Raw genomic sequence first — 13,628 nt, forward strand, 5'->3', positions numbered from 1 at the left:
ATTATATCTTTTGATGTAAGAGGGATTTGAGAAAAAAATTGTGAAAGAAAGAGAGCCAAAAATATACTTATTTCCATCATTTCAGGACTAGTTTTTCCTAATTTTTGAAGCATTTTAATGGTTGTGTTTAAGGCAACAATGCCCTCTGTAGACTTCTTTTGAATCTTTTCCTTGTCGATTATTTTGATGCTTTCTACAGCCAAAAGTTTGATATGGGTGTTGTTTGATCTTGGGAACTCGCAGAGCGACTGGTACCAAACCCATTTTGATTGCTTGTAGCGGTGAGCATCCACTGACCAATTAGAACCCAGTCCTCGGGATTTCCCTAATGACAACTGATTCGCTATTTTGTTACCGTAATTTTCATAAATACTGCTTCGCTCTGTTTCGTATTGTGCTTTAATGGTTAAAAGAAGCCGTCCTAACCGTGCTGTCGGCCACTTCAAAAAGGCATACTTGTTAGTGTCTCTCTCCGAACGGTATTTTTGGTAGCGTATGAATCGGCCGGGGTTTTGGGCTGATTTCCACCGGCGTTTAATTTCTGCAGAGATATCTGGTAAAAGGGCATCCGCTACTTGAGGGATGAGAGAATATAGTCTCTGAAAGACACGCGCGCCCTCATCTTTAGCTTTGGTGAATATAGCAGAAATGGATAGAAAAAGAGTGAAGGGAAAACACGCTTTCGCTTATGCCAGCTGAAACAGTAAGATTGTAAAATCTTGTAGCAATTAGAATCAAAATCTTAGTGTTGTATGATCTACCGACAAAGCTTTTATACCATTTTAGCTGATCTAAACACATTACTGTTTATTTAAGAGCATGCGAGGAGAGAAATTCGTCTCGGTACCGAATCTGTTCTCGGATATGGTGGAGAGAGACGATATTCAAAATAGTCGGGCAGGAAGGCGACTGCCTGCGCCGACCTCTCTATCCCGTTAGATAAATTGCCTGACGTGGACCAATATGGAAGAGATGTTTTCCACTTTTTGTCCATGGCATTGGTCTACTAGTATGGAGCACTGGGGGAAAATCCAAGTTGGGGTTTTGGTTGTTTCCGGACAAAGACGAATATGAGCCACACGACGCAAGCTGTTTAGTGTCTAATTGTCTGCTGCACTTTGGACTGTTGTATCCCACTTAATTCTCTTCCTGCACTTGTTGGGTCTCTGGGTCGCTTTGCTTCTGCTGGAGTTTCTCTAATGGCCTCTGCTGCATTGTCATTTCCTTGCCATTTGCTTCGTGTTGTAGCTTTGGATGTCAATAAGAATGTTTCCGTAGCGACTAACTGGCTTGGAGCTTCAGATCTGCAAAACCCATTTCATCTTAAACTTGTCAAGGTTAGTCTCATCTCTTCTCTCCCGTTGCTCAGAATTTATCGCTATTCATTTATTTTAAATACCAATTTCATCGTGAGCATCTGCAGTGCTTCTTTCTGGGCAGTACTGGAAAGTGTCGGGGATTGTGTTTTTGGTTGCGGAAAGGACTGCCGCCTCTTTCTAGGACTAATGTTTACTCATGGTCAACTTGGGCTTCGGGAAGCACTTCCGAGGATTTTAATTTCGGAGCGAGTCTTTGACTATTGATGGTTTTAGTGGGTTATTAGAGGAGAATTCTGAATTGCTTCATGAAGTTGGGTTTCGTTTGTTTTTTCTGGGTTTTTTTTTTTTTTTTTCCGTTTAATTTTCGTTTCATCGGTAGTCTTCGATGTAATCTGTTTTGTCATGATTTACAAACATCAGTTACTTTCTGGCTTTTGTATTATAGAGGGTAAAAGACGAGACGGATAATCTATTTCTCTATTTTAGTCTTCCTAAGATTTTTCTTATACTTTGCTCGTTCTTTGGTAATTTTAACTTTTCCGTTTTATAATTGTTCATGATAATCTGAGGATGGCTGAAACCACCATGAAAATTTTACTTTTAATTATTTGGGCTTAATCAAGAAATGGACTGTTTTGTTCGGATATGCAGGAAAAGAAAAGACAATATATTTGTGGATCACTTTCAGAGAAAGGAGAATATCACTCACAAAGGCCAGCCACTCCTCTTTTGGACACAATCAACTATCCCATCCACATGAAAAATCTTTCCATGAGAGTGAGCAATAAATTTCTGTTTCCTTGTGCTTTTAGTAAATTTCAACTGCTTGAAGAACAACAAAAAGAAAGCACCGCATCTCTTCTTTTTCTTTATGACAACGAGAACAGAGGATTCATTAAGAGATAGCTCCCAAGGGAGATTGTACAAACAAGCAAACTGAATTTCCATTTTTTAAACTCGAACTGCTTAAGTATTTTCTCGTACTTCTGGATCCTGCCTGTTCTTCTAATGCTGAGTAATTGAACTCTTTATTTTTGTTGCTTTGATGTCCTTTTTATTATTAGTTCTATCCACAAAAAGGGTAATTCAAACTTCAATTTTCAAGCAGGAGCTAAAGCAACTTTCCAGTGAGCTTCGTTCAGATGTCATCTTCAGTGTTTCTAACACAGGAGGTCATCTAGGTTCAAGCCTTGGTGTAGTTGAGTTAACAGTGGCTCTTCACTATGTTTTCAACACACCACAGGACAAGATTCTTTGGGATGTTGGTCACCAGGTATTTTTCTTACTTTAGGTATATGATGAGTATGTCACTTTTAAAACTGTGCCAAGAGGTGTCTCACCTTATGGCACTGGATAGTTGGGGATGCTGTTTGATTGTTGGTCTTGCAGTCATACCCTCACAAAATTCTTACTGGAAGACGTGACAAGATGCCAACAATAAGACAGACGAATGGTTTAGCTGGATTCACAAAACGTTCAGAGAGTGAATATGATTGCTTTGGCACTGGTCATAGTTCAACCACTATCTCAGCAGGCTTAGGTGGGAATTGTTCAATCTGGACTTCAATCATTCTGGTTGTTATCATGACCAACATATATTCTGGTTTTGACTTCTGAAGTTTCACTGTTCAAACTAGAGAACCTAGTCATGAGACCATCTTATTGTTAACTTAATCACTATGTAAAAAGCTATCTACAAATCCATTATCAATGTCAGAGTTCTGTTTACTTTGCATTTTTTTTCCCTTCGTTTCTTTAATAGTGTGTATCTGATTATCAGGAATGGCCGTGGGGAGGGACTTAAAGGGTAGGAAGAATCATGTGGTTGCTGTCATAGGTGATGGAGCCATGACTGCTGGACAGGCTTATGAAGCTATGAACAATGCAGGATATTTGGACTCTGATATGATTGTGATCCTCAATGACAATAAGCAGGTTTCATTGCCCACTGCGAGTCTTGATGGACCTATCCCACCAGTTGGGGCTCTGAGCAGTGCTCTAAGTCGGCTACAGTCAAGTAGACCTCTTAGAGAACTAAGGGAAGTTGCTAAGGTTAGTCTTCTGATGAAGGAAAACCAAATGTTCTGAACAATCATGTGTTAGCAGTAATAAGTCTGCACTATGATGTCGTATTATACTTCTTATGTTATATTTTCCTGCAATTGTTCTTTATTCAGCATGTCACAAAATGCTGCAGGGTGTTACAAAACAAATCGGTGGCCCAATGCATAACTTTGCTTCCAAAGTTGATGAATATGCTCGTGGGATGATAAGTGGGTCCGGTTCGACCCTCTTTGAAGAGCTTGGACTCTACTACATAGGTCCAGTGGATGGCCATAACATAGATGATCTTGTTGCAATTCTGAGTGAAGTGAAGAGTACCAAAACAACGGGTCCAGTCCTCATCCATGTGGTGACTGAAAAGGGCCGGGGATATCCATATGCAGAGAAAGCCGATGACAAGTACCATGGTAACTGGGCATGATTGAAATTTTAATGTTTCAAAATTTTTTAAGATGATCTTTCTTAACTTGTCCAATGGTTTTGCCCAACTTTTACATAGGTGTCACAAAGTTCGATCCTGCTACAGGAAAGCAGTTCAAATCCAAGACACCAACTCTGTCATACACCAACTATTTTGCTGAGGCTTTGATTGCTGAAGCAGAGGTAGACAAAGACATAGTTGCAATCCATGCAGCAATGGGAGGGGGAACAGGGATGAATCATTTTCTCCACCGTTTTCCATCTCGCTGCTTCGATGTTGGCATTGCAGAGCAGCATGCTGTCACCTTTGCTGCAGGTTTAGCCTGTGAAGGACTTAAACCCGTCTGTGCAATCTACTCTTCTTTTCTGCAGCGCGCATATGATCAGGCAAGAGCATGAGATTGTTCCCGTTTTTATTTGTCAACCCATATGGCAATTAACAAAATCTGCATTACAAATTACAGGTCATTCATGACGTAGATTTGCAAAAATTGCCTGTAAGATTTGCGATGGATAGAGCTGGCCTGGTTGGAGCTGATGGGCCAACTCATTCAGGTTCATTTGATGTCACTTACATGGCTTGTTTGCCAAACATGGTGGTTATGGCTCCTTCAGATGAAGCAGAGTTATTTCACATGGTCGCTACCGCTATTGCCATTAATGACAGACCTTCATGCTTCAGATATCCAAGAGGGAACGGGGTAGGAGTCGAGTTGCCTCCAGGAAACAAGGGAATTCCCTTAGAGGTGAAAGCTTTTTCTTGTACTTCTCATGTAACATTTTTAGTTTTGTACGTCTTAGTGTCATCTAATATAGAATCTGCAACAGGTTGGGAGAGGGAGAATTTTGATAGAGGGTGAACGAGTGGCTCTTTTGGGCTATGGAACAGCAGTGCAAAATTGTTTGGTTGCGGCATCTCTTGTTAAACAACATGGTTTACAAATCACAGTTGCAGACGCACGCTTCTGCAAGCCATTAGATCAAGCTCTTGTTCGCAGCTTAGCTAAATCACATGAGATTTTGATTACTGTAGAAGAAGGATCCATCGGTGGGTTTGGTTCCCATGTTGTTCAGTTCATGGCTCTTGACGGACTTCTTGATGGTTCTGTAAAGGTAACATGCCCATATTCTTCCTATGCAATGCAATATTTCTCTTTGTACTTGATGTCTACTAACAATGTGGCTCCCCCGTGCAGTGGAGACCATTGGTTTTACCTGATAAGTACATTGACCATGGATCACCGGGTGATCAGATGGCAGAGGCCGGCCTAACACCATCTCATATAGCTGCAACCGTGTTCAATATTTTGGGACAAACAAGAGAGGCCCTTGCAATCATGACCTAGGGAAAGAAAGAATACAGGAGGCAAAAACTGCCCTCAAAAGTGTAAAATACAAGTTCAACAGGAAGATATCAAACTTTTTTTACTTATGATGTGTACAATTTAGTTGGCAATGAACCTTTGTTGAAGAAAGTTAATGCACCAAAACCATTTCACTCGATCCAATGCACAGTGGGCTTTGAGTTTTCAAAATGCCTTCCCCAAATTTCTAATAGAAATTCTACAATCTTCATTGGTTTTATTTAATCCTCAAAGTAGATCGTGTATAAAAACCAAACATTTAACTAAAAACATGAATAAATACCCAAATTGACAGATACATCTGTAATGCCCCCTTGCAACCATCAGACAAATTTAATCTCTTCTCCACCACTGCGAGAGAGGGTGAATGAAATTTCTGTAATCCAGTTCCATCAAAACAACAAAGCTATAGAAAGCCACTCTTAGGAAGTATTGGCCAGTGATTCAATTAAGAGCTGGTATCCCTCTGGAACAGGAGTTTGAACTTGCACACACTCCGCCAATGCAGGTACATCAGAATTGACATCCAGAAACTTAGCCAACAACAGCAGCAAATGGAAATCAGAAATTCTTTTTACAAATGGAAGGCTTTTTGCACGGTCTAAGTGGGTCTTCAGTGCCCTCATGGTGACTGGATTTATTCGGTTCTCAATTGGAAAAGAGCATGAAAGAGGGCCCTGCATCCAACATCAACATTGTGGGTGAAACATATTATGATAATGGACCTAAAGATAAGTAAGAGTGGAACCAGAAATGAAAGATCAGCTACCACTAGATTAAATATCCATCGTGGCATCCAGATTCCAGAAACCTGGCTAGTGGAAAACAGTATAAAACTGGCCAACAGAATAAGAAGCTTCCAAAATTGTCTAACGTTTTAGTGTCTGTAACAAAGAACCCAAATACCAACCCAGCAGTAAATGCATGCTACGGTAGATGTAGTATAATGGCACACTTCTATAAATTGTCCAGTAAAAACTCAAATCGTCATGAAAAAGAAAACTTCATGCTATTAAAAAATAAGAATACCACTTGTTGCGGAACCTCTATTGTGACATAAACAACATTTCTTTATTTAAAAAAAAAATCAACATTATTTCTGAAGTGGACAAATACAATAATATAAAAAGTTAACGTTTTGGTAAAGGTAGTTAGTACATGCCCATGAAAGTGTCAGAATTTCACAATGAATCCAGCCTATTCTTACAAATCACTTAAGAACTCAATATGTTTGCTACCTATTAGGGGTGGGCACGAGTTGGGTCAACCAAAACTCGTAACTGAACCCGCTCCCTAACCCAGAAACTTGAACCCCCCCCAAAAAAAAAAAATTTCAAAACCCGGCCCGACCCGATCACCATCCTTGCAACCCCCTCCCCGCCTCGTTGATAAACCCGACCAGTCCCTACCCTGTTACCGTAAATCCGACCCATCTCAACCCCGTTTAATTTCTCTGTCTCGTCTATGGATTGAGTTCGGGTCAGGTTTGGGAAATGCTATCCCCGACTTGAAACCCGACAAGTTTTTTTCCCACCCCATCCCCGACCAGCGGGGATGTACAAAGGCAGTAAAGAAAAAAAGATGTAGATGGCACCAAGAAGTCAAGTCCACTATGATTTGAAGAGCTAGACAGAAAACTGTTGCTTGAAAGCTAAGATAAACCTATGCGGGTGATCAACATAAAGGTTCCAATTTCTCTAAAATAAATAAATAAATAAATAAATAAAGGTTCTAATCAACATTAAAAAATAGCAAAAAAATCTTGGATAATTCCAGGGCAGTGCATGAGCCTCTGATCATATTGCTTTAATAACTGTCAGAATAGGCTGCTCGTAAAAAAGAACTATTTTTAATTCTTTTTCCTGGTTTATTTGCCTTCCCTCAGGTCCATCAGAAAAGGAGATGAGAAGGAGGGGGACCTTATCATAACTTACAAGCCACAGATGACCTAGAATTACAAGGCAATATTGTTGAATGTTATGCAGCTCATAATTCCTTCCATAGAAGACCCAATATGAAGCATGTCAACTACAATTCAAGTCAAAATTAACTGCAGGAATACACATTATAAAAATGCATTCGGAAGAGTTTATCCAAGACTTAAATAATTTGTATAAGGTTATTATGATGAGAAAAATTTTCTTGAAACAAGGTTTTAAAGCATTGCTGACATTAGGATTTCCATTATCATTTTGACTTCATTTGGATGAAGTAATAGTTGTGGGCATCCAAGTTCTAACAATTAGCTGATTGTAAAGCCAATATACATGAATACCCTCTTCCATCTGCTCAATCATTTGCTACTTTCCATTTCTAAGTTGGCCTTCTTCAAGTTTTTCCACTAATTACACTCATACCATTTTCCCCTTCTTCTAATTCTGCCAGGTCCATTAACCAAGATGGATGAAACTCTTCTCACTAGGCACTTGTTTGGAGAAAAATAACTCAGCTCAATGTATCCAATAAAGTTGGATAACTTCTATGATTGAGAAATTTCACAAAGAGACAGGCACAAGAGCATCAAGGTTGGGAACAAAAGGTGCCAACAGAGAGCAAACGAGGGTTACAACACAAGTTTTATGCCACAACCCTATCCAAGACATTGCTAGTCCAAAATTCATCTTTAGTCTTCTCTATACGATTATTTGCTTTCATAAATAAAATAAATAAATCAGCTTTCTTTTTTGTGGCAAATTTCCCTACTTCACATCAATATTAAGGAACTTCTATGTGCATTACTAAATTCAAATCCCAATGGCACACACTTAATGGAAAGCGGAAGCATCTTGATAAATGGGAATAGAATCAGTTTAACAATGACAGGTGCCCCCAGACTCCTATTCAGCAGCTTACAAAAGCCAAAAACACTGGCGTTGACAATAAACTAAAATAAGAAAGAAAAAAAAAGCATTAAACTAAAATAAGCATTAAAACACTGGCGTTGACATTAAACTAAAATAAGAAAGAAAAAAAAAGCATCATGAATCTTCTACCGAGGATCATCTTCTTGAAAATTCACAAAAAGGAATTTTATTTTATAGATATGGGATCAAATTCACGGAATCCTTAACCACAATCAGGAGTTTTTCTCTCAGCATTATCATAGTGGAACTAGCAAAACAAGTTCATAGTACTTGAATAAGAACATTATCAGAAATACGTTTAGGTCATGTTACGCACCTGGTGATCCAATATCTTGACTACCACCAAAAAGAAATCATTATCCACATCTCTAGTATCCTTTCCCCCGACAACCACATCCTTCTTCATCTTAGACAGCTTGGGCTCAATGACATCGATCCCCTCAGTCTCGAACCATCCCTCCTTGAACAATTTCACACAAATATCACTCATCTGAAAAGCCTCAAAGTGCACGTCCGCCCCACCATCCTCGTTTACCTCCAGCTTAACCACCGCGGTGACCCATTCCTGCAGCCCACTCTCGGAATGCAGCTCCACCGCCTGCAGAACTTCCAAGTTCGACAAAGTATAGTCCATCTTATTCTGCCCCACCGTCTGCGTGAAAATAAAGCCCACCTTTCGGAGTCCCAATCCCAGGGCAATGGCCTCCACGAGATTCTCCTCTTCTGGGTCGCGCAGGAGGAGAAGATTAGACTCGGCTCCCTGCTGGGGAGGCTCGTAGATAAACTGAACCGACACTTCCCCGTCGGTGCTCACAGTGCCGTACATGAATCCTCCTCGTTTGACAGCAAACGCGAGGGTGTCATTAACATAAAGCTGGAAGGCGTTGGCGGCATCACGGTCGAAGGACACAGAAGAGGAGTGCGGAGTCTCCTGGCGGGAGACGCGCATCTGGCGGGCGATGAGGTCGTCCATGGTCATCTTCTTGCCGAAGGAGCCTGCGGGGGTGACCGGCGGCCTCCCGGTGACAGAGCGCTCGCCCTCGTAGGACAGGTAGACAATGGAGCCGTGAGAAATACCGAGGGAGGAGAGAGACACAGAAGGGTCCGACATGTCAGCGAGTTGCCGGAGCTGCTCAGGGGTTTTAGCGAGGAGGAGATTTTGGTTGCGCGAGAGGGTTTGATTGGAGAAAGGGACCCGGAGTTGAGACTCGATCAGGGTCCTGAGATCGCCGACGGTGGCATGAGGGTCAGGAACGTTTACTCGCTCCAATCCATCGCGGCTGCGAATTCTGATCATCATCTCGCTAAGCAAGAAACCTCTGCCTCCTGCTAGATGTTAAAGGAGAAGATACAAGTAGCAAATCAGGACTTTCCTAAATTCTGCTTTCTCTATCTGCCTCAAGATCAGTACGAATCAATCAGATTATTGGCGTGAAGGGGTAAGAGGAGGATGATATAAGAAGGTTTTGAGGATGGGAAGGAATCAGGAAATCCTTAGTGTAGACGGCGACGAAAAAACGAAGAAGAAACTATGCGGCTACAGTGATGCAAGGACTGCGTGTCCTAATTCTGCAAGGAAGGAAAAGGTTTTACTTTTACTCGTTCGCAAGGCCAAATAGGATCCGTGCTTTGATTCAACACTTGTCCAATAGGTTTTTTACATTAAAATCTGTGTAATACTATATTTTCACTAGGCCTAATCTGCATGCCCACAATGTGTAAATCCTTGTCCAATTCCTAAGTTAATGGATTGGATTAGTAAGTAGATGCCTAATCTGCATGCCCACAATGTGTAAATCCTTGTCCAATTCCTAAGTTAATGGATTGGATTAGAAAATAGATCAAAAAATTTCATTTGCATATAATATGGATGAATATTTCAATGTGTCATAGAGAAAACCTAATCCAAACTTATATGATTTGTAAACTAAAATAGTTTATTTTATTAATTATTAATAATTAATCTATTAGTAATTAAAATCGAAGCTTACAAATTTTTAGTATTTTAATTAGGTATTCCCCTCTTAAGATCTTACGTGTCGATCAATTCTTGACTATTGATTGGACAATGGCTAGTCGATTTATTATTCAATCCCTGGAAAATTGAAAGATCTCTAAAGGGATGAAAGGTTGTAAAACCTTATAAAGGGATGAAAGGTTATAAGACCTTATATTTGTTGGAATATGTGTCATTTTATACAAAAAAGACAAACCAACACGACCAAGAAAGGCCCAAATATCTAAGAGTATAATAAGATGGGTCACATGACTAAAGAAGGCCCACAAGATGGGCCCAAACCCATAAGAAGTAGGGCCCACCATGATTACCACAAGTTGGCATCCTTATGACATAAATTGGAAGATCAAGAAGGAGTTACAAAGGCATCATTTTCTTATGGTCATGTCCAAGAAGAGTTCTAGTTTGAGTTATGTTTGTCTTTTATCTATATTGAGTAATTTAATTACGCTAGGACTTATCTTTTAAGTGTTATAGTTTGGGTGTAATTAGGACAAATATAGTTTTATTGTAATTGGACTCTACTACATTGTTCTATTATAAATAGAGGTTCATGTACTCTAATTAAAGTTAATGAAGTCAATGAAGTATTTCTTTTTTTCATAAATTCAATAATATTTTAAAAATCCTTTAAAAATATCAATATTATTTATAAAATTTCTTAGTCTGTTCATTAGACTACCTCTCTTACTAGTCATAGAAAACAATAAAACCCAAATACAATTGTGCCACATATAATATCACCCACCTAAAAATCCGATTTTTATTATTTGAAAGTGAATATAATACACATCTCACTCTAACAGTACTTATATTAATTCTACATTTATGATGAAATATAGTAAGTAACTAACTTAGGGGTGAGGGGATAAATACTAAATAACTAACTTCATTGTCACGCAAATAAATAATGATTTATCAACTGAAACCTCCGAAAAGCCATAACGATGAAGCCCTTCATCGAACTTTAGGTATCATGATTAGTTGGAAGCTTGTTTAGATAGATTTTTTTTAAGTTGACAAACACTGCTAGGTCGATCTTATTCTTCAAATTCCATTAATTGTTCTATATAAACAGTCTCATGTAGATCCCCATGGAGAAACACTTTTGACTTCCAATTGATGCAAAAGGTCAATGAAAGGTGAGAACAAAAACAAAGATTGACTCCCAATGTGAAAATGTTGGCATCTAGATTGAAAGTCTCATCATAATTTATTCCATATTGTTGTGTGAACCTTTTTGTCACTATCCTAACTTTATATCTTTCAACCCTACTATGAGACTTATATTTAACCTTGCAAACTAAAATTTGTTGCCACGACATTCATTTGCAATGGGTGCAACACATCTAAGTGTCATTATCATGCATGACATCAATCTCCTATTGCATGTAGTTACCATAAAAGGGTCCTTTATATGTGATCAGTTCAAGGATCTAGTGAATTTGAAAAGTAAAATTAGGAATAGCCAAGAAAGTAACATACAAAGGAAGTAGATAACAAATAATAATAATAGGAGATGCTAAGAAAGAAGGGGACACTTAAGACAGGAATTGAAGTGAGAGGTGGCATTGATGAACTACTCTTGAGACCCATAGAGAGAAAAGCTTAGGAGAGAGAAGGAGAACACTCTAGGTGGCTGAAATAATTGATACACCTTCATTTCGAACAAGAAAAGGAGTTAAGGAGGGGACACAATCAACTGGAGGCTTTGCTCCTATGGGAGCTACAATAGCTAAAGTAGGAATATCAACAAGGATGAGATGGACAAGTCGAGGTGACTTGAAAGCTAGGAAATGTTAGAACTGATCACAAGTAATTCCATAACTAGTGGGTTATTGGAGGGACTTGTAGATTGCAACAAAGAAGAATCTTGTCCAAGACCATTAGTAGCTATGTGATTCATCTAAGTTACATGCCAAGAGACATGATAAGTTACTTAGTGTGAGGGTCATAACATCAATACCTTAAGAAGAATAATCATAATCAACAAAAATGTAGTCTATAACTTAGGTGACAATTTGTCACTCAATAGTTGTCCGAAATGAACATATGTTGTGGCACCAATGGGCATAAGTGGGAATATGGAGGGGGTTCCATGTACACACCATTTTGTTTTGGTGTCTATGTGTAGGAATGTTAATAATAAATGTTGTGCTTATGTAAATAAGATTAAAATGAAGTAGATGTATATATACCCCATCCATCAAAGTATGAATGGGTACATTGCATTGTTTTTCACATAAGTCTAAAATATTTTAAATATGATTATTTTAAATTTGTGTTGTACAAAATAAATCCAATGAAAATACAATAATCATCAACAAACAAAACATAAAATAGATTATGGCCATTGTGTGAACTACCTACAACACTTGAGTGATTTTATGCACAGAAGAGGGAAAATATTGCTTCAAATGCATAGATAATTGACATACTTGACAAATACTAAGATACCTAGGAAATGAAGGTTCACAACCAAATATTTTTTAACAATAGAGATCAAACAAAATGATTTGAATATAAGAATTGGTGTCAAGACAATTAAACTGATAATAACAACATTGGAAGTTGATGAAGTCTTTCGTAATTGGCATTCCCCCTCTAAAAGGTAAATATGATATTGACCTAGTTTGACTCAGTCTTGGATTTTGATGATAAAAGAACTTAAGCTAGTGAGCTGATGTTTGCACAAGAATTTTAGGATGCATTACTTTTATGTGACACAAATATAAGTTTTATGAGGAAGAACCGACAAATTCACCTCAAGCCAAAATGAAGAACAGATCATCTTGAAGGAGCACCTATGAGGAAGAATGAAGATTTAAAAGACTTAGAGTTTGAGTCACATGAAAAATCTCAAGAACTATAGTTTTGTAAGAGGATAGCCGACCCAATGCCAATTCTTAGATAAAAGTGTGTCTAAAATTGTAAGAGCATTAGGGCTTGTAATATTTTCTAAAACCATATTTTTAAAGCTCACAGAAATGTTTTAGAATAATTAAATCACTAAGTTTTTGTCTAAATAGCAATTAGAACTTAAATGCATGCATTACCAATATGCATGATCGATCATTCATTTAGTTGTATTTTTAATCATCCAGAATGCAACAAACTTTTAGCATAAAGCATGATTGATCCTCCAATGTGTAGGAAGGCAAGGCTTATAATGCATGGTCAATCAACTCTTATGGACATTATTGATCATACGTAATGCTACTAGGCAGATGTTATAAAGCATGATCAACAATTCTTTATAAGCATGAGCAATTATCTCTTTATAGGCATAATCCATTATCCAAAATCTGACTAAGCAAGTATAATAAAGCATGATTGATTAATGTTATAAAGCATGATCGATCATATTATTTTAAAATTAGGTGATCGATGGTAGAATTGTACCATCGATCATAAGGCGATTGAACCTCAAAAAATATTGTCCTTGGGAGTGATTGATTGATCAACCTCCTCATGCAACTTTTTGTACAATGATCTAAAATGACTAGTTTTACCAAGAAACTAATAAATAAGGATCCAAACTCGTCTGAAAACATTGAATGAGCATTTATTGCCATACCAA

At 38.3% G+C, this 13,628-nt stretch overlaps 2 protein-coding genes across 2 annotated transcripts; one reads left to right on the forward strand and one right to left on the reverse strand.

Moving 5' to 3' along the window:
• The first annotated feature begins 883 nt into the window (after window positions 1–883).
• On the forward strand, window positions 884–5,322 carry LOC137954813 (probable 1-deoxy-D-xylulose-5-phosphate synthase, chloroplastic). Its single transcript, XM_068801716.1, has 10 exons — window positions 884–1,337; window positions 1,971–2,096; window positions 2,428–2,592; window positions 2,709–2,859; window positions 3,100–3,371; window positions 3,517–3,790; window positions 3,883–4,190; window positions 4,268–4,549; window positions 4,632–4,916; window positions 5,000–5,322. The coding sequence occupies exons 1-10, from the start codon at window positions 1,200–1,202 to the stop codon at window positions 5,147–5,149; spliced, it is 2,151 nt and encodes a 716-aa protein (XP_068657817.1). The 5' UTR covers window positions 884–1,199; the 3' UTR covers window positions 5,150–5,322.
• On the reverse strand, window positions 5,296–9,582 carry LOC137954814 (NPL4-like protein 2). The gene is made up of 2 exons (XM_068801717.1): window positions 8,348–9,582; window positions 5,296–5,844 (listed from the first exon to the last, which is right to left on the reverse strand). The coding sequence occupies exons 1-2, from the start codon at window positions 9,329–9,331 to the stop codon at window positions 5,590–5,592; spliced, it is 1,239 nt and encodes a 412-aa protein (XP_068657818.1). The 5' UTR covers window positions 9,332–9,582; the 3' UTR covers window positions 5,296–5,589.
• Between the last annotated feature and the right edge of the window lie 4,046 nt (window positions 9,583–13,628).

Source organism: Aristolochia californica, unplaced genomic scaffold (genome assembly GCF_029961685.1).
Source record: "Aristolochia californica isolate CCGP_79_NKW_82.1479 unplaced genomic scaffold, dmAriCali1.0.hap1 SCAF_2, whole genome shotgun sequence".
Classification (NCBI taxonomy): domain Eukaryota; kingdom Viridiplantae; phylum Streptophyta; class Magnoliopsida; order Piperales; family Aristolochiaceae; genus Aristolochia; species Aristolochia californica.

Excerpts from the sequence above, each read along its gene's own strand:
- LOC137954814 (XM_068801717.1), bottom strand. The coding sequence starts at position 9,331 with ATGATGATCAGAATTCGCAGCCGCGATGGATTGGAGCGAGTAAACGTT. Across the intron at positions 5,845-8,347 it reads TCAAGATATTGGATCACCAG|GGCCCTCTTTCATGCTCTTT; the intron begins GTGCGTAACATG and ends TGTTGGATGCAG.
- LOC137954813 (XM_068801716.1), top strand. The coding sequence starts at position 1,200 with ATGGCCTCTGCTGCATTGTCATTTCCTTGCCATTTGCTTCGTGTTGTA. Across the intron at positions 2,593-2,708 it reads TTTGGGATGTTGGTCACCAG|TCATACCCTCACAAAATTCT; the intron begins GTATTTTTCTTA and ends TTGGTCTTGCAG. Across the intron at positions 4,917-4,999 it reads TTCTTGATGGTTCTGTAAAG|TGGAGACCATTGGTTTTACC; the intron begins GTAACATGCCCA and ends TCCCCCGTGCAG.